The 23,218-nt window shown below is 43.5% G+C and overlaps 1 protein-coding gene across 1 annotated transcript; it reads right to left on the bottom strand.

Annotated features, from left to right (window-relative positions):
• Nucleotides 1-819: 819 nt before the first annotated feature.
• On the bottom strand, nt 820-22,617 carry LOC132780516 (carcinoembryonic antigen-related cell adhesion molecule 19-like). The gene is made up of 6 exons (XM_067462045.1): nt 22,511-22,617; nt 17,038-17,403; nt 7,029-7,118; nt 5,272-5,369; nt 3,568-3,612; nt 820-1,657 (listed from the first exon to the last, which is right to left on the bottom strand). Exons 1-6 carry the CDS (start codon nt 22,581-22,583, stop codon nt 1,607-1,609), a joined length of 723 nt encoding a protein of 240 aa, XP_067318146.1. The 5' UTR covers nt 22,584-22,617; the 3' UTR covers nt 820-1,606.
• Between the last annotated feature and the right edge of the window lie 601 nt (nt 22,618-23,218).

The following is a 23,218-nucleotide window of genomic DNA, read 5'->3' as shown; positions in this document are numbered from 1 at the left end:
ATGGATTCAAATGCAGGAAAGATTCCACGACAGAGCTTTCATTAGTGGGATACAGACCACCTTGGAATCCAATGGAGTCTCCTTCTTTGGAGGCTTTTAAACAGGGGCTGGATGGCCATCTGTCAGGAGGGCTTCAATGGTGCCTTTGTGCCTGTCAGAACAAGGTTGGACTGGATGGCCTTTGGGGTCCCTTCCCACTCTGTGATCCTATAGTTCTATTCCATCCTAGTTAATTCACTATGGATTTCCATCTGAGCTCTATAGAGGACTAACCCTTCACTGGATTTCCTTAATGCATATTTTGCATAATTAATGTATGTTTAGGTTGCCGGAAACATTTTGATGGATAACGCATTACGAAGCGAACATAGAAAAAAACCCCCGACAACCGGCAAACATGGAGAATCTGCAGAAAGGTCAGAGAATCGAAAATCCTATTGATGTCGTCCAGGTTCCAGTTGAGAAACCCATCTCCAAAACATCTGCTGCTGCCTTGGTAGGCCATGCAATGATATGGCCTTGCTTGCAAATAAAACTGAAGAGACACTATAAGGTTACAAACGTGCATTTTATTCTCATTTCTCTTTCATTCCCTTGGGTTTTTTCTCTTATAGCTTAAAGCAGCGGTTCTCAACCTGGGGGTCGCAACCCCCAGAGGGGTCGATTGTCCATTGTCCAGGGGTTGCGAGGCCATCACTTTTGGCCCTGCCACCTCCGCATCCTCAGAATGGCTGCCTGGCCCCTCTGCCAGCCAAAAAGCTGCCACCACCTCTTCCTCCTCCTCCTCCTCCTCCTCCTCCTCCTCCTCCTCCTCCCCCACAGGATGGCAATCATATATGCATATATATAAGCACACACATATACACAGTATACATATACACATCTAAACATACATATGTACAAATATACACAAACACACAAACACATATACACAGACTGGGCCACAGCAATGCATGTCAGGGGATGGCTAGTAAATAAATACAAAAAAACATAAAAGAGGGTAAGGACAAGGTGTCAGGAGTCAATTTCTGACGGCATGAAGACATCACAAATTCCCTCCATGACAATCTGGCTGAATCATCCTGGCTGAATCAATTCTCTCTCTCTGACAATTTGAAGCCAGCAAAGGGTGCTGGAAACCTTGCATTGGAACTTGTAAAGCAACAAGTTCTAATAAGGAAACTGAGAAGAGGGGGGAAATGGGCAGGAAAGGTGTATAAAAGGAAGTGATGGTGGGAAAAAGTCAGTAGTGTCTTTCTTTGCTGCGGAGATACAAGCAATATATCCATTTCAAAGCAGAACCAACTTGTGAGTGGTTATTTAATATTGCTATATAGATCCTACAATCTGAGAGTAAGAGATATATCTATGCCATAGAAGGAATGCAGTTTGACCGCATTTGATCTGCCATGGTGCAATGCTGTACAATTCTGGGAGTTGTCGTTTGCACTCTTTCCCAGTGTCCCATACACAATGTAGACGTAGCCATGCTTGGGTGTTTTCAATGGAAGACATTGAATCCAGCTTGCAGTCAGATAATGAAATGGGAAAATTGACTCCATAGTCCAAGTCAAAGTAGCAAAGGGGATGATGGTTGCTCCATCCATTAGGGTCGCTTGATCTCTTCATAGACACAAGGGCTTTGGTTCTGCAAGGCCTGAAAAGACAGAATAGAAATGACACAATTGCATACCTTCCAACACTAAAAACCAGGACCATGGCTGCATCTCCACTGTAGAATGAATGTCCCGATTTGAACTGCCGTGGCTCAATGCTATGGGATCCCAACTAAGGTCTGATCCAAAACGTTCTGTTTTGTGCCAGCTGTTACTCATGTTGCAACTGTTGGTTATCCATTGCAGTGACTATGAGGTGGAAGAAGCTTCAGTCTACTCTTTCCCCAATTGTCTCTTTTTCAATAATTGGTGATGCACCTCCACTCTTTGCAAAACTACAACTCTCGGAATTCCATAGATTGAGCCATGGCAGTTTATCGATTCTACAGTGTAGATGCCCAAGCATGTGGACACATTCAACAGAAAGGAAGAAACCATGGAAAAGAACAAGCCATTAGAACCAAGGCCATCCAAGCCAGAGTTGAAAAGTCCATGACAGATCCCTAATGTAGATTTTGCAAGGAAGCAGAGGAAATAAGAGATCCCATCCTCAGCTGCTGCAAGAAGATCGCGCAGACAGACTAACTACAAGCAGAGGCACAACACCGTTGCTCAGATGATCCATTGGAACTTGCGCCACAAAGACCATCTGCCTGGCACAAAGAACGGGGGCGGGGAAGGGGGGCGGGTACCACAAGCCGGAAAAAGTTACAGAAAATGAACACGTCAAACTCCTCTGGGACTTCCAGATTCAGACAGATAGCATTTTGGAGCACAAGACTCCTGACCTCACAATCGTGTTGAAAAACAAAGTATGGATTGTCGATGTTGCAATCCCAGGTGACAGCAGGATTGAAGAGACACAATGGGAAAAGCTGACACGATATGAGGATTTAAAGATCGAACTGCACAAGTCAGTCAAGGGGGTCCCAGTGGTGATCAGCACACTGGGTGCAGTGCCTAAAGACCCTGGCCAGCACTTAAACACAATTACCGTCTGTCAGCTGCAAAAGGCCACCTTACTGGGATCTGCACGCATTATTACCCGATACACCACAGTCCTAGACACTTGGGAAGTGTCCGACGTGTGATCCAATACAACAGCCAGAAGAGTAATCTTGTCTGCTGTGGACTCATCTTGTGGTGTTTCTAACAACAACAACAACAACAACAACAACAACAACAACGCAGTCCTAGACACTTGGGAAGTGTCTGATGTGTGATCCAATACAACAGCCAGAAGAGTAATCTTGTCTGCTGTGGACTCATCTTGTGGTGTTTCTAACAACAACAACAACAACACAGTCCTAGACACTTGGGAAGTGTCTGATGTGTGATCCAATACAACAGCCAGAAGAGTAATCTTGTCTGCTGTGGACTCATCTTGTGGTGTTTCTAACAACAACAACAACAACAACACAGTCCTAGACACTTGGGAAGTGTCCGACGTGTGATCCAATACAACAGCCAGAAGAGTAATCTTGTCTGCTGTGGACTCATCTTGTGGTGTTTCTAACAACAACAACAACAACAACACAGTCCTAGACACTTGGGAAGTGTCCGACGTGTGATCCAATACAACAGCCAGAAGAGTAATCTTGTCTGCTGTGGCCTCATCTTGTGGTGTTTCTAACAACAACAACAACAACAACACAGTCCTAGACACTTGGGAAGTGTCCGACGTGTGATCCAATACAACAGCCAGAAGAGTAATCTTGTCTGCTGTGGACTCATCTTGTGGTGTTTCAAATAATAATAATAATAATAATAATAATAATAATAATAATAATAATAACAACCCAATAGTAATAATAATAAGTGTCCGAAGTGTGATCCAATACAACAACCAGCAGAATGATCTTGTTTGTTGTGGACTCATCTTGTTGCATTTCAAATAATAATAATAATAATAATAATAATAATAATAATGATAATAATGTCTTCTGCTCACCTCATAGACATTGCTGGTAGGATCAGAAGAAACTTCTGGATTCTCCTGTGCCAAAACATACAAAAAAAAAATGACGTTGATTCACAAAGTCCCTAAATCAACCCGAATCCTGAACACCTGTCTTTATTTGTTTAGTTTCATTTTGCCTTGCATCCCACCTTTAGATATTGGCCAGATATTAGTTAACAAGTCAATTAACTGGGTTGTTGTAGGCCATGTTCTAGAAGCATTCTCTCCTGACATTTCGCCTGCATCTATGACAGGCATCCTCAGAGGTTGTGAGGTCTGTTGGCCCAGTCCTGGGAATTCATCTTTTGGCTGATGTTGATATGGAGGTGCAACAGTTCCTTGTCAGACCTCACAACCTCTGAGGATGCCCGCCATAGATGTCAATACATTGAACATCTCTACGAGGAGAAACTCTTCCAAGACACACAAAAATTGGGAAAACTAACGCAAAGAACTCGCAAACATAGACGAGGAACTGTTGCACCTCCATATCAACATCAGCCAAAAGATGAATTCCCAGGACTGGGCCAACATACCTCACAACCTCTGAGGATGCCTGCTATAGATGTGGGTGAAACGTCAGGAGAGAATGCTTCTGGAACATGGCCAGACAGCCTGGAAAACTCACAACAACCCAATAGAAATAATAATGTGTCTGACGTGTGATCCAATACAACAACCAGCAGAGTGATCTTGTTTGCTGTGGACTCATCTTGTTGTGTATCAAATAACAACAACAACAACAACAACAACAACAATAATAACAACCCAATAGTAATAATAATAAGTGCCTGGTGTGTAATCCAATACAACAACCAGCAGAGTGATCTTGTTTGCTGTGGACTTATCTTGTTGTGTTTCAAATAATAACAACAACAACAACAACAACCCAATAGTAATAACAATAAGTGTCCGACGTGTGATCCAATACAACAGCCAGCAGAGTGATCTTGTTTGCTGTGGACTCATCTTGTTGTGTTTCCAATAATAATAATAATAATAATAATAATAATAATAATAATAATATTAACCACAACCCAATAGTAATAATAATAAGTGTCTGATATGTGATCCAATGCAACAACCAGCAGAGTGATCTTGTTTGTTGTGGACTCATATTGTTGTGTTTCAAATAATAATAATAATAATAATAATAATAATAATAATAACCACAACCCAATAGAAATAATAATAAGTGTCCGACATGTGATCTATTTTTATTTTGAAATTTACCCGTAATTGCTGCATTTCCCACCCTCGGCTTATACTCGAGTCAATAAGTTTTCCCAGTTTTTTGTGGTAAAATTAGGTGCATCGGCTTTTATTCGGGTCGGCTTATACTCGAGTATATACGGTAGTTAAATTTGCCTCCATGCATAAACGGTGCCTAAATTTCCTACTTGACAGATGCAACTGTCTTTCGGGCTGCAAAGGTTGACAGCAAGCTACACAAATTGGTCGGATGCTCACTCTGACCCGGGCTGGCTTTGAACTCATCACCCAACCAGCTGTGCCACAGTCCCGGTGCCGTCTAAGTTGGGTTCTAAGAGGACGAAACTGAGGCTAAACTTTGGATATATCACAATTGCACATAATGAGAGATAGGACTCACTAGAAAAGGAAGTAACGGAAAGGTAGAAGGTAAAAGGAAAAGAGGAAGATGCATGACTAGGGAAGAGCTCCACGGTGGCTCACCTCAGTTGCCTTCAGTCCTGGACGGGGGAGATTTTCATAGGTTGCCGTTGCAGACTGGGCGCGGTCCAAGGTGAGTTTCCTTCTCTGACGGCGAATCCCTGCAGGAAGGAGACACCAAGGCATCAAAGCTGGGCGGGGAATCATTTCCACCTGCTCAGGTGCTTCCTGCATGGGTCAGACCACCGCTCCCATCATCTTCAACTATCATCCATACTGATGGCAACAAGGTCTTTGGGTTGTTGTAGGTTTTTCAGGCTGTATGGCCATGTTTTAGAAGCATTCTCTCCTGATGTTCCACCTGCATCTGTGGCAGGCATCCTCAGAGGTTGTGGAGTCTGCTGGAAACTAGGAAAACTGGGTTTATATCTCTGTGGAAAGTCCGGGGTGGGAGAAAGGACTCTTGGGAAACATTCCCCATCATTGGGTTGTTGTAGGTTTTTCAGGCCATGTTCTAGAAGCATTCTCTCCTGAGGTTTTGCCTGCATCTATGGCAAGCATCCTCAGAGGTTGTGAGGTCTGAGGATGCCTGCCATAGATGCAGGTGAAACGTCAGGAGAGAATGCTTCTAGAATATGGCCATATAGCCCCCCAAAACTACAATAACCCAGTGATTCCATCCATGAAAACCTTCGGCAGTACATTCCCCATCATCCCCAGGATGTTCCTGCCAAATCGGGGCATTTGAAGGGAATGCAGAAACGGACTCTGGAAGAATCTGCAAAGTTTTCGAGGTGAGTTACGCATCCCTCTGTAAGAGGCTGTAGAGTTTCCTGGAAAACCTTGGAAATGCCTAAAGAGGCTACTTCTAGGTCTTCCATCTAGAGCAGTGGTTCTCACTCAACCTGTGGGTCTCCAGGTGTTTTGGCCTACAACTCCCAGAAATTCCAGCCAGTTTACCAGCTGTTAGGATTTCTGAGAGTTGAAGGCCCAACCCAGGAGTTGAAGTTCAAAACACCTGGAGGACTAACCCAGGAGTTGAAGTCCAAAACACCTGGAGGCCCAACCCAGGAGTTGAAGTCCAAAACACCTGGGAGTTGAAGTCCAAAACACCTGGAGGACTAACCCAGGAGTTGAAGTCCAAAATTCCTGGGGGACCAACCCAGGAGTTGAAGTCCAAAACACCTGGGAGTTGAAGTCCAAAACTCCTGGGGGACCAACCCAGGAGTTGAAGTCCAAAACACCTGGAGGACCAGGAGTTGAAGTCCAAAACACCTGGGAGTTGAAGTCCAAAACACCTGGAGGACCAGGAGTTGAAGTCCAAAAACACCTGGAGGACCAGGAGTTGAAGTCCAAAACATCTGGGAGTTGAAGTCCAAAACACCTGGAGGACCAACCCAGGAGTTGAAGTCCAAAACACCTGGAGGACCAACCCAGGAGTTGAAGTCCAAAACACCTGGAGGACCAACCAAGGAGTTGAAGTCCAAAACACCTGGTGGACCAACCCAGCCTTTGGTTCTCCAGGGGTTTTGGACTTCAACTCCCAGAAATCCCAGCCACTTTACTAGCTGTTAGGATTTCTGAGAGTTGAAGGCCAAAACATCTGGGGAGGGGGACACAGGTTGAGAAATACTGATCTAGATGAACTCTGTGCTACATTTAGATTGGAAACCAACTCAACTAATGACATTTGGATGGATTTGCAGTCTGGCAAAGAGCGTATTCCGCATAGCTATTACTATAGTTGCATTGCTGTCCCTCTTGATTGGGAAGAGAAAAAAAAGAGAGAAGTTCTGGGAAGTTTCCATAGTTTTACTCACGGAGAAAGAAATAAAGCAGGCCTCCGATTAGGCCCGATCCCAAGGCCAACATCACGATCACGATCACAGCGGTGACTCCAGGTGACAATGCTGAAGTTGGAGATGGGAAAAATAAAGTAATACCAACAAAATAAAGTTCAGAGAAAATATTGCATACACTGTGAGGCAACAGAGGGTGAGGGATCCAAAAATTAGGAGGAAGTTCAAAGGATAGGTCTTGATGTTCTGCAATCTAGAAAGAGGGAGGGTTGAAGAGAGGGGGACTAGGAGGTCTTGAGGTGGAAAAATATCACATGAAAACACATGCTGAAAAGTTATGAATCATAGAATCCTAGAATCAAAGAGTTGGAAGAGACCTCGTGGGCCATCCAGTCCAACCCCATTCTGCCAAGAAGCAGGAATATTGCATTCAAATCACCCCCGACAGATGGCCATCCAGCCTCTGCTTAAAAGCTTCCAAAGAAGGAGCCTCCACCACACTCCGGGGCAGAGAGTTCCACTGCTGAACGGCTCTCACAGTCAGGAAGTTCTTCCTCATGTTCAGATGGAATCTCCTCTCTTGTAGTTTGAAGCCATTGTTCCGCGTCCTAGTCTCCAAAGAAGCAGAAAACAAGCTTGCTCCCTCCTCCTCCCTGTGGCTTCCTCTCACATATTTATACATGGCTATCATATCTCCTCTCAGCCTTCTCTTCTTCAGGCTAAACATGCCCAGCTCTTTAAGCCGCTCCTCATAGGGCTTGTTCTCCAGACCCTTGATCATTTTAGTCACCCTCCTCTGGACACATTCCAGCTTAGAGTCAATATCTCTCTTGAATTGTGGTGCCCAGAATTGGACACAATACTCCAGATGTGGTCTAACCAAAGCAGAATAGAGGGGTAGCATTACTTCCTTAGATCTAGAGACCATGCTCCTATTGATGCAGGCCAAAATCCCATTGGCTTTTTTTGCCGCCACATCACATTGTTGGCTCATGTTTAACTTCCTGTCCACGAGGACTCCAAGATCTTTTTCACACGTCCTGCTCTCGAGCCAGGCGTCACCCATTCTGTATCTTTGCATTTCATTTTTTCTGCCAAAGTGGAGTATCTTGCATTTGTCACTGTTGAACTTCATTGTGTTAGTTTTGGCCCTTCATCTCTCTAATCTGTCAAGATCCCTTTGAATCCTGCTCCTGTCCTCTGGACTATTGGCTATCCCTCCCAATTTGGTGCCGTCTGCAAACTTAATGATCCTGCCTTCTAGCCCTTCATCTAAGTCATTAATAAACCCAAACTGCCTATCACTTTGGTGTGGCACTTTCCTTTTGCTAACCCAACAGGGTGACTTGATCAATTAAACATGTTGTAAGAAAGTCTCCTGCCTTCAGTGTTTGATTGGATCAAAAGCTCTGAAGATTATTTTGGGGACTAACTAATAAGGGGGTATGCCAACGAACCACAGCACCAATCTTTCAAATTCACTGGGAGAAGCAAGATCTGCTTTTTAAAAACATATATTTTAAAATAATTCAGCAGGATTGTTGTGTTCAATTGCAAAGAATCACATTTGGGATAATTTGCTACCATCGTGGGTTAGGATGCTCAAAATGGTTTTTTTTCAGCCTTGTCATATATCTTCCCATTTTGTCTGAATTGCAACATTTCACATCAAAAAGAAGAGGGAATACTAAAAGTTACTTCACATCAAAAAAGGGAGGAATACTGTAAGATATTTCACATCAGAAAGGAGAAGGACTACCACAAGATATTGCACTTCAGAAAGAGGGAGGACTACTGCAAGATATTTCACATCAGAAAGAAGAAGGAATGCCGCAATATTTCACATTAAAAAAGAGGAATACTGCAAGGTATAGTACAACAAAAAGGAGGAATACTGCAAGTTATTGCGCTTCAAAAAGAAGGAGGAATGCTTCAAGATATTTCACATCAAAAGGAAGAATACTGCAAGATATTACGCATCAGAAGAAGGGGGAATACTGCAAGGCTGTGGTTTGCCCACTCCTCAAAAAGGCTTCCCTTGACTCCACGGTGCTGAACAATTACAGACCAATCTCCAACCTCCCTTTTCTGGGCAAGGTGCTGGAGCGGGTGGTCGCCTTCCAGCTCCAGGGTTTTCTAGATGACATCAATTACCTGGACCAGTCACAGTCTGGTTTCAGGCCTGGCCGCGGCACCAAGAAGGCTTTGGTCGCCTTGGTGGATGACCTCCGCAGGGAGCTGGACAGGGGAAGTGTGACTCTGTTGGTTCTCTTTGACATCTCAGCGGCTTTCGATACCATCGATCATGGTATCCTTCTGGGTTGACTCTCTGGGATGGGTCTCGGGGGCACAGTTTTGTCATGGCTCCGGTCCTTCCTGGAGGGTTGGTCCCAGATGGTGAAGCTAGGAGATGCCTGCTCAGACCCCTGGCCCTTGACCTGTGGAGTCCTGCAAGGCTCTATTTTGTCTCCCATGCTTTTTAACATCTACATGAAACCGCTGGGAGAGGTCATCCGGAGTTTTGGAGTTGGGTGCCATCTCTATGCAGATGACACACAACTCTATTACTCATTTCCACTCAATTCCAAGGAAGCCCCTCGAGAGCTGGATGAGTGCCTGGCCACTGTGTCTATCTGGATGAGGAGGAACAAGCTGAAGATCAATCCCGACAAGACAGAGGTCCTCCTGGTCAATCGTAAACCAGATCGGGGTATAGGGTGGCAACCTGTGTTGGACGGGGTTACACTCCCCCTGAAGCCACAGGTCTGCAGTTTGGGAGTCCTCCTGGATTCATCACTTACGCTTGAGGCTCAGGCGTCGGTGGTGTCCGGGAGGGCTTTTGCACAATTGAGACTCGTGCGCCAACTGTGACCGTACCTCGCGAAGGCTGATCTGGCCGGAATGGTCCATGCCTTAATCACCTCTAGATTGGACTACTGTAATGTGCTCTATGTGGGGCTGCCCTTGAAAATGGCTCGGAAATTCCAACTGGTCCAACGGGTGCCAGGATGTTAACGGGTGCCCCTTTAGGGAGAGGTCAACCCTCCTGTTCAAGGAGCTTCATTGGCTGCCGTTTATTTTCCGAGCCCAATTCAAGGTGCAGGTGCTTACCTACAAAGCCTTAAATAGTTTGGGACCATCCTACCTGCGTGACCGCATCTCCACACGTTCTCTTCGCTCATCCGGAGAGGCCCTGCTCGTGATTCCACCAGCATCGCAGGCGCGTCTGGTGGGGACGCGAGACAGGGCCTTTTCTGTGGTGGCCCCCCGACTCTGGAACTCCCTCCCCAAAGATATTAGACAGGCCCCTACATTGGCAGTCTTTAGGAAGAACTTAAAGACCTGGCTGTTCCGATGTGCTTTGCCAGAATAGGAAAACTCCAACAACATGTCCCAGAAGCACTTTAATAGAGTTTAAGATTGCTCGCACACTGCACTTACCTTAAAATCCGACACACCACCTGTCACATCAGCACTTTTAATCTGTACCCATTATTAGGCTTGGGCGATCCAGTTCGTTAATTTCGTTATTCGTTATTGATTCGTATTTAAATTAGCTTACGATCCGATATCGAACCATGCAGGAGTAGTGTGAGGAGTAATTAAGAATCGAAACAATTTTTTTCCAATTTTCGTAATTATTTCGTAATTATTTTCGTATGTCTGGTGCATTATATTGTATATTATATTATATTACTATATTATATATTATATTACTATATGATTATTATATTATATTATAATTGTATATTATATTATAATATAATATATTACAATATAATATATTATAATATAATATTATAATATATAATATATAATATAATATATAATAATAATATAATATAATATATATAATATAATAAATTATTATATTATATTATATATCATAGAATCATAGAATCAAAGAGTTGGAAGAGACCTCATGGGCCATCCAGTCCAACCCCCTGCCAGGAAGCAGGAATATTGCATTCAAATCACCCCTGACAGATGGCCATCCAGCCTCTGCTTAAAAGCTTCCAAAGAAGGAGCCTCCACCACACTCCGGGGCAGAGAGTTCCACTGCTGAACGGCTCTCACAGTCAGGAAGTTCTTAATAATATATTATATTATTATATTATATTATTATAATAATATATAATATAATTATATTATAATAATATAATATAATATAATATAATATAATATAATATAATATAATATAATATAATATAATAATATAATAATATAATATAATATAATATAATATAATATAATATAATATAATATAATATAATATAGTTGTTGTTAGTTTTATCACACCAACAGTCAACAACAGAGGGAGAGGGAAGCTTCAGAAGTTCCCCTTGTCCCATTTGGAGGATTTTTTTTTTAGCATATTGCGCAATCGCGTCCGCCATTAACGAATTGATTCGTAATTTACGAAATTTCAGAAATTTCAAAATTTTAAAATCTTAAATTTCGGAAGTCCTTAGAATTTCGAAATGCGAGCGCACCCTAGAAACGAAACGAGTTTAGAACCAATTTTTTTCTCGATCGCCCAAGCCTACCCATTATATTTGGCCCGGCACAGTTTTATTGTGGTTTTTAGTGTGTTGTTTTATTGCTTTATGTTTTGATATTGCTTTAATTGTTTTTTTGATTTGCTTTGAGTTGTGTATTTGTTATGTTGTGTTTTGAGGCCTTGGCCTTTGTAAGCTGCATTGAGTCCTTCGGGAGATGCTAGCGGGGTACAAATAAAGATAATAATCATAATCATAATAATAAAGAAACAAGCACTTGCCAACAGTAAGAAAATCAAGCTGGAAACAGTTGTGGGGAAACCATAGACGGGTTGCAAACAGGAAGTGTTATAATCTTGTCCTTTTGTAAGATTTCTGTGGTCGGGATGCACCAACTGCACAGCAAGAGCTCCGATGCAGGGCACTCTGTGCCATATGCAAACTTGTCTGCTTTTGAACCATTTGCAGAACTCCTTCTGAGGTTTTTCGTTTGCTTTGTATACATTATTCCTATTCTTGTGCAACCCTCTTAAGTCCCTGGAAGTCCCACTCAATTGCTAATTTGGTTTCTGAAATTTCCAGCACATACACATTTGCAGCTTTTAAGACTGGAGACTTCCTTTTTCTAAATCGGGGTAGGTTTTAAAAGTTAAATAATGTTGTTGTTGTTGTTGTTCATTCGTTCAGTTGCCTCCGACTCTTCGTGACCTCATGGACCAGCCCACGCCAGAGCTCCCTGTCGGCCGTCACCACCCCCAGCTCCTTCGTACGCCTTTCCCAAGTTTGCAGACGACACCACATTGGGAGGGTGCCTTCATGCCTTCCAGGATGAACCCAGAGGGTAATTCTCTCCAAAGCTTCCTCTTCATCCTGGAAAGAAGTGACAAGTGGAGTGCCATCTGCAGGAGCCGTCCTGGGCCCGGTCCTGTTCAGGATCTTCATTCATGACTTAGATGAAGGGTTAGAAGGCGGGATCATCAAGTTTGCAGAGGGGACCAAATTGGGAGGGAGAACCAAGACTCCAGAGGACAGGAGCAGGATTCAAAGGGATCTTGACAGATTAGAGAGAGGATGGCCCAAAACTCACAAAATGAAGTTCAACAGGGACAAATGCAAGATACTCCACTTTGGCAGGAAAAACGAAATGCAAAGAGACAGAATGGGGGACAATGATGCCTGGCTCGAGAGCAGTACGTGTGAAAAAGATCTGGAGTCCTCGTGGACAACAAGTTAAACATGAGCCAGGAATGTGATGTGGTGGCAAAAAAAGCCAATGGGATTTTGGCCTGCATCAAGAGGAGCCTAGTGTCTAGATCTAGGGAAGTCCTGCTCCCCATGCTCTATTCCGCTTTGGTTAGACCACACCTGGAAGATTGTGTCCTATTCTGGGCACCACAATTCAAGAGAGAGATTGACAAGCTGGAATGTGTCCAGAGGAGGGCGACTAAAATGATCAAGGGTATGGAGAACAAGCCCCATGAGGAGTGGCTTAAGGAGCTGGGCATGTTTAGCCTGAAGAAGAGAAGGCTGAGAGGAGATATGATAGCCATGGATAAATATGTGAGAGGAAGCCACAGGGAGGAGGAGGGAGCAAGCTTCCTTTCTGTTTCCCTGGAGACTAGGACGCAATGGAACAATGGCTTCAAACTACAAGAGAGGAGATTCCATCTGAACATGAGGAAGAACTTCCTGACTGTGAGAGCCGTTCAGCAGTGGAACTCTCTGCCCCGGAGTGTGGTGGAGGCTCCTTCTTTGGAAGCTTTGAAACAGAGGCTGGATGGCCATCTGTCAGGGGTGATTTGAATGCAGTATTCCTGCTTCTTGGCAGAATGGGGATGGACTGGATGGCTCATGAGGTTTCTTCCCACTCTTTGATTCTAGGATTCTAAGTTTGGTCCAGATCCATCAAGTCATGCTGAAGCCTGTATAGGGCCCTCTTGTGGTTGCCTCTGAGCATGGCAGAAACACAGACCTCTTAATTAATTTCTGGGGCTTAAGTCCTAAACGGGGTGGGTTTCTCAAAGAAGAAAGACAGCCAGTAATTTAAGTTGGATCATGAAGTGTATGTGTGCCACGTTTGGGCCAGATACATCAAGCCACGGAGGAGCCTTTGCGGAACAAACATCTATATAAATAAAAATGTAATGTTCGTTTGTGGGCTTAACAGAACTCAAAAACCACTGGGCGAATTGACACCAAATTTGGTCACAAGATACCTAACAACCCAATCTATGTCCTTCACTAAAAAAAATATATGATTTTGTCATTTGGGAGTTGTAGTTGCTGGGATTTATAGTTCACCTACAATCAAAGAGCATTTTGAACTCAATTAATGATGGAATCGAATCAAAATTGGGACACAGGACTCCCATGACCAACAGAAAACACAAGAAGGGTTTGGTGGGCATTGATGTTGAGTTTGGGAGTTTTAGTTCACCCATATCCACAGAATACAGCGGACACAAACAATGATGGATCTGGACCAAACTCTACACAAATGCTCAGTATGCCCAAATGTGACCACTGGTGGAGTTTGGGGAAAATAGAATTCTGACATTTGGGAGTTGCTGGGATTTATAGTTCACCTATAATCACAGATCATTCTGAACCCCACCAACGACAGAATTGGGTGAAACCTCCCACACAGAACCTCCATAACCTCCAGAGAGGCCACAGCAACACGTGGCAGGGGACGGCTAGCATATACATAATTTAGCTTTGATAGAAAAGAAAAAGGGGGGAAGTAAGAAAAGAGATAGAAGAGGAAGGAAGGAGAGAAAGAAAAAAAGGAAGGAAAGAAAGAAAGAAAGAAAGAAAGAAAGAGGGAGTGAAGGAAGGAGAGAAAGGGAAGAAGGAAAAAGGAGAGAAAGAGGGAGGAAAAGGGGGGAGGAAGGAAAGAGGCAGAGAAGGAAGGAAAGAAGGAAAGAAAAAGGGAAAGAAGGAAAGAAAGAGGGACCGAAGGAAGGAGAGAAAGGGAAGAAAGAAAAAGGAGAGGAAGAGGGAGGAAAAGAAAAAGGGGGAAGGAAGAAAAGAGATAGAAGAGTAGGAAGGAGAGAAAGAAAGAAAAAAGGGAAAGAAGGAAAGAAAGAGGGAGCGAAGGAAGGAGAGAAAGGGAATAAGGAATAAGGAGAGAAAGAGGGAGGAAAAGAAAAAGGGGGGAAGGAAGAAAAGAGATAGAAGAGGAAGGAAGGAGAGAAAGAAAGAAAAAAGGGAAGGAAAGAAAGAGGGAGCAAAGGAAGGAGAGGAAGGGAAGAAGGAATAAGGAGAGAAAGAGGGAGGAAAAGAAAAAGGGGGGAAGGAAGAAAAGAGATAGAAGAGGAAGGAAGGAGAGAAAGAAAGAAAAAAGGGAAGGAAAGAAAGAGGGAGCAAAGGAAGGAGAGAAAGGGAAGAAGGAATAAGGAGAGAAAGAGGGAGGAAAAGAAAAAGGGGGGAAGGAAGAAAAGAAATAGAAGGGTAGGAAGGAGAGAAAGAAAGAAAAAAGGGAAAGAAGGAAAGAAAGAGGGAGCGAAGGAAGGAAAGAAAGGGAAGAAGGAAAAAGGAGAGAAAGAGGGAGGAAAAGAAAAGGGGGAAGGAAGAAAAAAGAAGAGGAAGGAAGGAGAGAAAGAAAGAAAAAAAAGGAAGGAAAGAAAGAAAGAGGGAGCGAAGGAAGGAAGGAGAGAAAGGGAATAAGGAATAAGGAGAGAAAGAGGGAGGAAAAGAAAAAGGGGGGAAGGAAGAAAAGAGATAGAAGAGGAAGGAAGGAGAGAAAGAAAGAAAAAAGGGAAGGAAAGAAAGAGGGAGCAAAGGAAGGAGAGAAAGGGAAGAAGGAATAAGGTGAGAAAGAGGGAGGAAAAGAAAAAGGGGGGAAGGAAGAAAAGAGATAGAAGAGGAAGGAAGGAGAGAAAGAAAGAAAAAAGGGAAGGAAAGAAAGAGGGAGCAAAGGAAGGAGAGAAAGGGAAGAAGGAATAAGGAGAGAAAGAGGGAGGAAAAGAAAAAGGGGGGAAGGAAGAAAAGAGATAGAAGAGGAAGGAAGGAGAGAAAGAAAGAAAAAAGGGAAGGAAAGAAAGAGGGAGCAAAGGAAGGAGAGAAAGGGAAGAAGGAATAAGGAGAGAAAGAGGGAGGAAAAGAAAAAGGGGGGAAGGAAGAAAAGAGATAGAAGAGGAAGGAAGGAGAGAAAGAAAGAAAAAAGGGAAGGAAAGAAAGAGGGAGCGAAGGAAGGAGAGAAAGGGAAGAGGGAAAAAGGAGAGAAAGAGGGAGGAAAAGAAAAAGGGGGGAACGAAGGAAAGAGGCAGAGAAGGAAGGAGAGAAGGAAAGAAGAAACGGGAAGAAGGAACGAGGGAGCAAAGGAAGGAAGGAAAGAAAGGAGAGAAAGAGAGAGGGAAGGTTGGCCACAGCAACGCGTGGTGGAAACAGCTAGTCTATATAAATAAAAATGTAATGTTCGTTTGTGCTATTCACAGAACTCAGAAACCACTGGGGCAATTGACACCAAATTTGGACACGATGTCCCTAGGCGAGGAAGGTCCACGGTGCTTGAATGAAGGACCTTCCTTCTCTCCCTCCCTTCCCTTCTTTCCTCCCTTTCCTTTTCTTCTTTCCTTCTCCTTCCTTTCCTTCTTTCCCTCCTTCCCTTCCTTCCTGTCCCTCCTTCCTTCCTTCTTCCTTTCCTTCTTTTCCTTCCTCCCTCCCTTTTCTTCTTCTTTCCCTTCATTTCCTTCCCTTCCACCTTTCTTCATCCCCCTCCTTTCTTTCCCTCCTTCCTTCCTCCTTCCTTCCTTCTCCTCCCTCCCTCCCTGTCCCTCCTTCTTTCTTTTCCTTCCTTCCCTTCTTTCCCTCCCTCCCTTCCTTTTTCCTTCCTTCCTGTCCCTCCTTCCTTCCTTCCTCCTTCCTTTCCTTCTTTCTATGTAAGATATAAATACAATATTAAATGGAAGGGAGAGTCAAGATGTAATGAGAGAAGGAGAGAAAGAGGGAAGGGTGGAAGGAGAGAAGGAGGGAGGGAAAGAAGGAAAGAAAGAAAGATAGAGAAGCAAGGAAGGAGAGAAGGAAATAAAAAAGTGAAAGGAAAAAGAGAGGGAAGGAAGGAGAGAAGGAACGAAAGATAGGGAAGGAAGGAAGGAAGGAAGGAAGGAAGGAAGGAAGGAAGGAAGGAAGGAAGGAAGGAAGGATGGAACCAAAGAGCAAAGAAAGGGAGGAAAGAAACAGGTAGAGATGGAAGAAAGATGAGAGATAAGGAAAGAAAAAGAGGAAAGGAAGGAAAGAGGGAAGGGAGGAGAGAAAGAGGGAGGGAAGGTTGGCCACAGCAACGCGCGGCGGGTACAGCTAGTTCTTAATAAAAACAATATTAAAAAAAAAGAAAATGGCATTGGAAGTTTGCTGTGTATGGGTGATCTGTGTAGACTCAGATAATCCAGAACAAAGCAGATAACATGGATTATCTGCTTTGATAATCTGGGTTATATGGCAGTGTAGCTCCAGCCTGGGCTCTCCGCATCCAGGGAGGAAGGCCGCAGAAAGGAAGGCAGGGCGGATGAAGGACACCTGGAACGTACCTGAGACCACGAGGTCCACTTTTCCTTTGACCGTCCAATCAGCACCGACTATTTTGACGCTATAGGTTCCAGAGTCGGTTCTTTCCAACTCCACAATTTGAAGGGAGCAGCTGGGGTCTATGTTCCCTCGCCTGGTGTAGCCATCTCTCCGTTGAATTGAAAAGGATGGATAGAAGGAATACCCAAGGATGAGGTTTTGAAGGGATTCTTCTCCCCGGTACCAAAGGCAGGAATTCTTGTTTTCTGGGACGCTTGTGGGGGTGAGGAGGACGCTTCCTCCACGCGTTGGGTTTGCTGGCTCCACCGTAATATCAGTCAACGAGGCGTGAGCACCAGCCAAGAAGAAGCAGAAACTCAGGACTGGCACTGTAGTGAGAGGAAAAAGGGAGAGGTTTAGAAGGGATGAAGTCGAACATGACCCCCCCGCCCCCATAAAAGATAGTAGTTTTGCTAAGGACAAAGACCCTTCCCATGTTAGATAGTGTGTACTAGGCTTGGGCGATCCAGTTCGTTAATTTCGTTATTCGTTACTAATTCGTATTTAAATTAGCTTACAATCCAATATTGAGCCATGCAGGAATAGTGTGAGGAGTAATTAAGAATCGAAACATTTTTTCCAATTTTCATAATTATTTCATAGTTATTTCGTAATTATTTTCGTATGTCTGGTGCAAGTTTTACAATCTCGCATTTTCCCCACTTCCGGTCCCTTTGCTCTGCTGCTTCCCTCCCTCTGGGCTGCACTGGGCTACCTTCCTTCCTTCCTTCCTTCCTTCCTTCCTTCCTTCCTTCCTTCCTTCCTTCCTTCCTTCCTTCCTTCCCTCCCTCCCTCCCTCCCTCCCTCCCTCCTTCCTTCCTTCCTTCCTTCCTTCCTTCTTTCTTTCCTTCCTTCCTTCCTTCCTTCCTTCCTTCTCTCCCTCCCTCCCTCCCTCCCTCCCTCCTTCCTTCCTTCTTTCCTTCCTTCCTTCCTTCCTTCCTTCCTTCCAGCTGGCAAATCCCACATTCCCCCTTCCCTCCCTCCTCTTTCTCCTGGCATCCTTCTTGCCCAAAATTTCTCATTACTTTATTTTTCATACCCTCACTCTATGCCACAGGAATGCGTTGCCAGGTACAGCTAGTATATAATATAATATAATATAATATAATATAATATAATATACAATTATAATATAATATATAATATATAATATAATAATATTATAGTATTGTATATTATATTATATTATTATAATACTATTATATTATAGTATTGTATATTATATTATATTATTATATATTATATTACTATATTATTATATTATATTACAATATTATATATATAATATAATATAATATAATAATATTATAATATAAAGTAATATAATATAATATAATATATAATATATAATATAATATATTAATATAATATAATATAATATAATATATATATAATATATAATATAATAATATAATAATAATATAATATAATATACAATAATATAATATAATAATATTATAATATACAACAATATAATATAATAATATTATAATAATATAATATAATATAGTTGTTGTTTGTTTTATCACACCAACAGTCAACAACAGAGGGAGAGGGAAGCTTCAGAAGTTCCCCCATCCCATTTGGAGGGTTTTTTAGCATATTGCGCAATTGCGTCCGCCATTAACAAATCGATTCGTAATTTTACAAAATTTTGTATATTTCGAAATTTTTAAAAGGAAAATTTTGGAATTCTTAAAAAAAAACAAAAACGCAAGGGCCCCCTAAAAACAAAACGAGTTTAGAACCAAATTTTTCCGTGGTTACCCAAGCCTAGTGTGTACATTTAATCAAGATTTTATGCCCTATGCTTCACCCTGTCACCTATTCAATCTCTCTCATTACAACATCCACCCAAGTTTCCCCCATTGTTCCTCTGTCTTGGTATGGAAGAAAATCCGGATTATGGCAGTATCGCCAACATCAATGTTTATTAGAACCAATCAAAGGACAATAGAAGGCTAGCTTGTAGGCCTTTTTAGGACTTGCTGGCCGCTTGGACATTTCCTGAATTTCCATAATCCACTCAAGAATGCATTGTATTCCCTTGTCCTGCCTCCCTCTCTCCTGATTCGCTGAAGTGCCAAGGTGGCCGAAGCCCTGTGATAGATAAGGATAGATAAATAGGCTTAAAGGCCTCATAGTGTTTCGGTGCGGGAAATCATGGTGAAGGGTGCACGGGTGTGGGGATGAGGGTTTAGTTTGTTCAGGATAGGGGTTTTGGGTTGAGTGTAAGGTCTGGGGTATGTGTGTAAAATGCCATGTGCTGATTTCCTGAATGTTATGAAAAAATTTAATACTAAGCTCTGACTGAAAGCAGTGGAAAACAGCCAGAAATAGCAAGTTTATGTGTATTAAGATATGTAAATGATAATAATTTGTACTTAACGTCAAAATTAACTGATTGATTGAATAAGGTAGAGAGGCATGTACACGTCAAAAATATTGGTACCTGATTGTATCTGATTTGCCATGGTTTGCTTTTCTGTTATGTTATGTACCATAATCAAAATAAACAGTTTTTACCAAAAAAAAAAAAAAAAGGAAAGCTGCACCTCCTCCCGCCCTGTCACCTATTCAATCTCTCTCACTACAACATCCACCCAAGTTTCCCCCATTGTTCCTCTGTCTTGGTATGGAAGAAAATCCGGATTATGGCAGTATCACCAACATCAATGTTTATTAGAACCAATCAAAGGACAATAGAAGGCTAGCTTGTAGGCCTTTTTAGGACTTGCCGGCCGCTTGGACATTTCCTGAATTTCCATAATCCACTCAAGAATGCATTGTATTCCCTTGTCCTGCCTCCCTCTCTCCTGATTCGCTGAAGTGCCAAGGCGGCCGAAGCCCTGTGATTGGCGGCCGAAGCCCTGTGATCGTGCAGCAGAATCCTTGTTGATCTTGTTGATTCCAGGAATCTTGTTGATTTCTGGGAGGAATCAACAAGAGATTCCCCCCAGGCGCTTCCAGGCCATTGAATGCAAATCGATCAGCTGAAACATTACCCTGGTCATTCCACAGATATATAAACCCATTTTTCCTACTTCCAACAGACCTCACTACCTCTGAGGATGCTTGCCATAGATGCAGGCGAAACGTCAGGAGAAAAATTGCCTCCAGAACATGGCCATATAGCCCTGAAAAACCTACAACAACCCAGAATCCTTGTGATTGGCCCAGGCGCTCAAGGGGCAGCCGAACCTCCTCCCAGCTGTTGAAGCACCAGCCAATCACCTTCAAGCTGGGTGGAGGGCGGGGAATGGGAGATTCTAACCAGATTCTAACCAGACAAGTCTGTTTTTCTATAAAAATGGCTTTTATTTGTACTCATGCATGCTTTCCTGACGAAATATCACGGCTCTGCATCCTTTCCAGCTGGATCACAATAAACAACTCAGTGGCTTTTCTTCAACTTGGTGAGACCTTTCATTGGGAAAAATCAGGGGAAATATTGGGTGCTTCTTCTGTCTCACCAGGGCAACAAACTCTTTGATGAGTCTGATAAGTCTCTGCCTCCTGGCAAAGACCCCTAAATTCTTCCTCGATATCAGGGACACTTGCTCCAGGCAAAACATCAATTTGATGTGCAAAATAAATTATATGCAACCAACACCAGAAATGTCAGCAAAATGTGGTTCAAACTCCAAAACAACTTTTGGGTCTCCAAAACCTAGCTCCAAAGTATTTGGTTTTCCCCTGTTTGGCTTTTCTGAGAATATGGATGCAAGCATTGCAATGTATCCTTCTGGGTTGGCTCGAGAGGATGAGCTTTCCTGGAGGGTCGTACCCAGAAGGTGTTGCTGGGGGATGGCCTTGGCAGCCACCTCTCCACAAAAGTCAACACTGACACTGAAATACAACACCGCCTGAGCTCTGCAAGTGCAGCATTCTTCCGAATGAAGCAGAGAGTGTTTGAGGACCAGGAGACCAATGTGCTTGTTTATAAAGCCATTGTCCTCCCAACCCTGCTCTATGCCTGCAAAACGTGGACTGTCTACAGACGTCACACTCAACTCCTGGAATGATTCCATCAGCCAACTCTCCACAAAAGTCAACACTGACACTGAAATACAACACTGCCTGACCTCTGCGAGTGCAGCATTCTTCCGAATGAAGCAGAGAGTGTTTGAGGACCGGGACATCCGTAGGGAGACCAAGGTGCTCATTTATAAAGCCACTGTCCTCCCAACTCTGTTATGCACCTGTGAAACATGGACATGTGAAACAACCCAGGAAGTAAGAAGCCAGACCTTGAAACTGCAAGGTCATTAAATGCTAATCAAGGTGGCCAACTGCAGCATTCATACCTGACTCAAATGGACAAGAGTTCTTTCTCTCATCCTGGACATCATTCCACAGATATATAAACCTCTCTTGCCTAGTTTCCAACAGACCTCGCAACCTCTCAGGATGCCTGCCATAGATGCAGGTGAAACATCAGGAGAGAATGCTTCTGGAACATGGCCAGACAGCCTGGAAAACTTACAACAACACAATTATTCATAGAATCATAGAGTTGGAAGAGACCCCATCGGCCATTCAGTCCAACCCCCTTCTGCCAAGAAGCAGAAAAATAGCGTTCAAAGCACCCCTGACAGATGGCCATCCAGCCTCTGTTTAAAAGCTTCCAAAGAAGGAGCCTCCACCACGCTCTGCGGCAGAGAGTTCCACTGCTGAATGGCTCTGACAGTTAGGAAGTTCTTCCTAATGTTCAGATGGAATCGCCTTTCTTGTAGTTTGAAGCCATTGTTCCACGTCCTAGTCTCTAGAGCAGCAGAAAACAAGCTTGCTCCCTCCTCCCTGTGGCTTCCTCTCACATATTTATACATGGCCCTCATCATGTCTCCTCTCAGCCTTCTCTTCTTCAGGCTAAACATGCCCAGCTCTTTAAGCCGCTCTTCATAGGGCTTGTTCTCCAGACCCTGCAATAGAATCATAGAATCAAAGAGTTGGAAGAGACCTCATGGGCCATCCAGTCCAACCCCATTCTACCAAGAAGCAGGAATATTGCATTTAAATCACCCCTGACAGATGACCACCCTCTTCCTCTGGACACATTCCAGCTTGTCAACATCTCCCTTCAATGGTGGTGCCCAGAATGGGACACAGTGTGATTCCAGGTGTGGTCTAACCAAAGCGGAATAGAGCATGGGGAGCATGACTTCCCTGGATCTAGACACTAGGCTCCTCTTGATGTAGGTCAGAATCCCATTGGCTTTTTTTGCTGCCACATCACATTCCTGGCTCATGTTTATCTTGTTGTCCACGAGGACTCCAAGATCTTTTTCACGCGTACTGCTCTCGAGCCAGGCGTCCCACATTCTGCATCTTTGCATTTCGTTTTTCCTGCCAAAGTGGAGTATCTTGCATTTGTCCCTGTTGAACTTCATTTTGTTAGTTTTGGCCCATCATCTCCCCCAGGTCCATGTAACTCACCTGCAAACAGGAAATCCTTCCAGATACTTTCCTTTGCAGAACAAGAGATTTTCTTCGCCATCTTCAAGTTCATTTTCTCTGCTGGGTCTCTCAACGGCCTCCTTTGCGCCTTCTCTCGAACTCCGAGCCAGCAAGAGGAACTCACGAAAAAAGCTTTTTTGGCCGGAGACGCTTCTTCCTCAGAACTCTGCTTCCCCTGGACTTCCTCCCAATGAAACTTCCCTTTTGCGTTCCTCCTGGGTGCATCTGCACTCAAAAGTTAATGCAGGGTTGTTGCAGGTTTTTTGGGCATGTTCTAGAAGCATTCTCTCCTGATGTTTCACCTGCATCTGTGGCAGGCATCCTCAGAGGTTGTGAGGTCTGTTGGAACGTGGCCACACAGTCCAAAAAACCCACAAATACCCAGTGATTCTGGCCATTAAAGACTTCAACAATGCATTAAAACTAATGCACTTTAACAGCCATGGCTCAATATTCTGCAACCCTAGGAAACGATATTTTGGGCATGTTCTAGAAGCATTTTCTCATGACGTTTCACCTGCATCTGTGGCAGGCATCCTCAGAGGTTGTGAGGTCTGTTGGAACGTGGCCACACAGTCCAAAAAACCCACAAATACCCAGTGATTCTGGCCATTAAAGACTTCAACAATGCATTAAAACTAATGCACTTTAACAGCCATGGCTCAATATTCTGCAACCCTAGGAAAC

This window comes from Anolis sagrei, chromosome Y (genome assembly GCF_037176765.1).
Source record: "Anolis sagrei isolate rAnoSag1 chromosome Y, rAnoSag1.mat, whole genome shotgun sequence".
Taxonomy (NCBI): domain Eukaryota; kingdom Metazoa; phylum Chordata; class Lepidosauria; order Squamata; family Dactyloidae; genus Anolis; species Anolis sagrei.
This window is presented reverse-complemented; position numbering and strand designations above follow the sequence as displayed.

What these genes read in the sequence shown, in the direction of transcription:
- LOC132780516 (XM_067462045.1), bottom strand. Translation starts at nt 22,583, where the DNA reads ATGAACTTGAAGATGGCGAAGAAAATCTCTTGTTCTGCAAAGGAAAGT. An exon ending in GAAGGATTTCCTGTTTGCAG is followed by an intron (nt 17,404 to 22,510) that starts GTGAGTTACATG and finishes CTCTCACTACAG; the next exon opens with TGCCAGTCCTGAGTTTCTGC. An exon ending in CCTGCTTTATTTCTTTCTCC is followed by an intron (nt 5,370 to 7,028) that starts GTGAGTAAAACT and finishes TCCTTCCTGCAG; the next exon opens with GGATTCGCCGTCAGAGAAGG.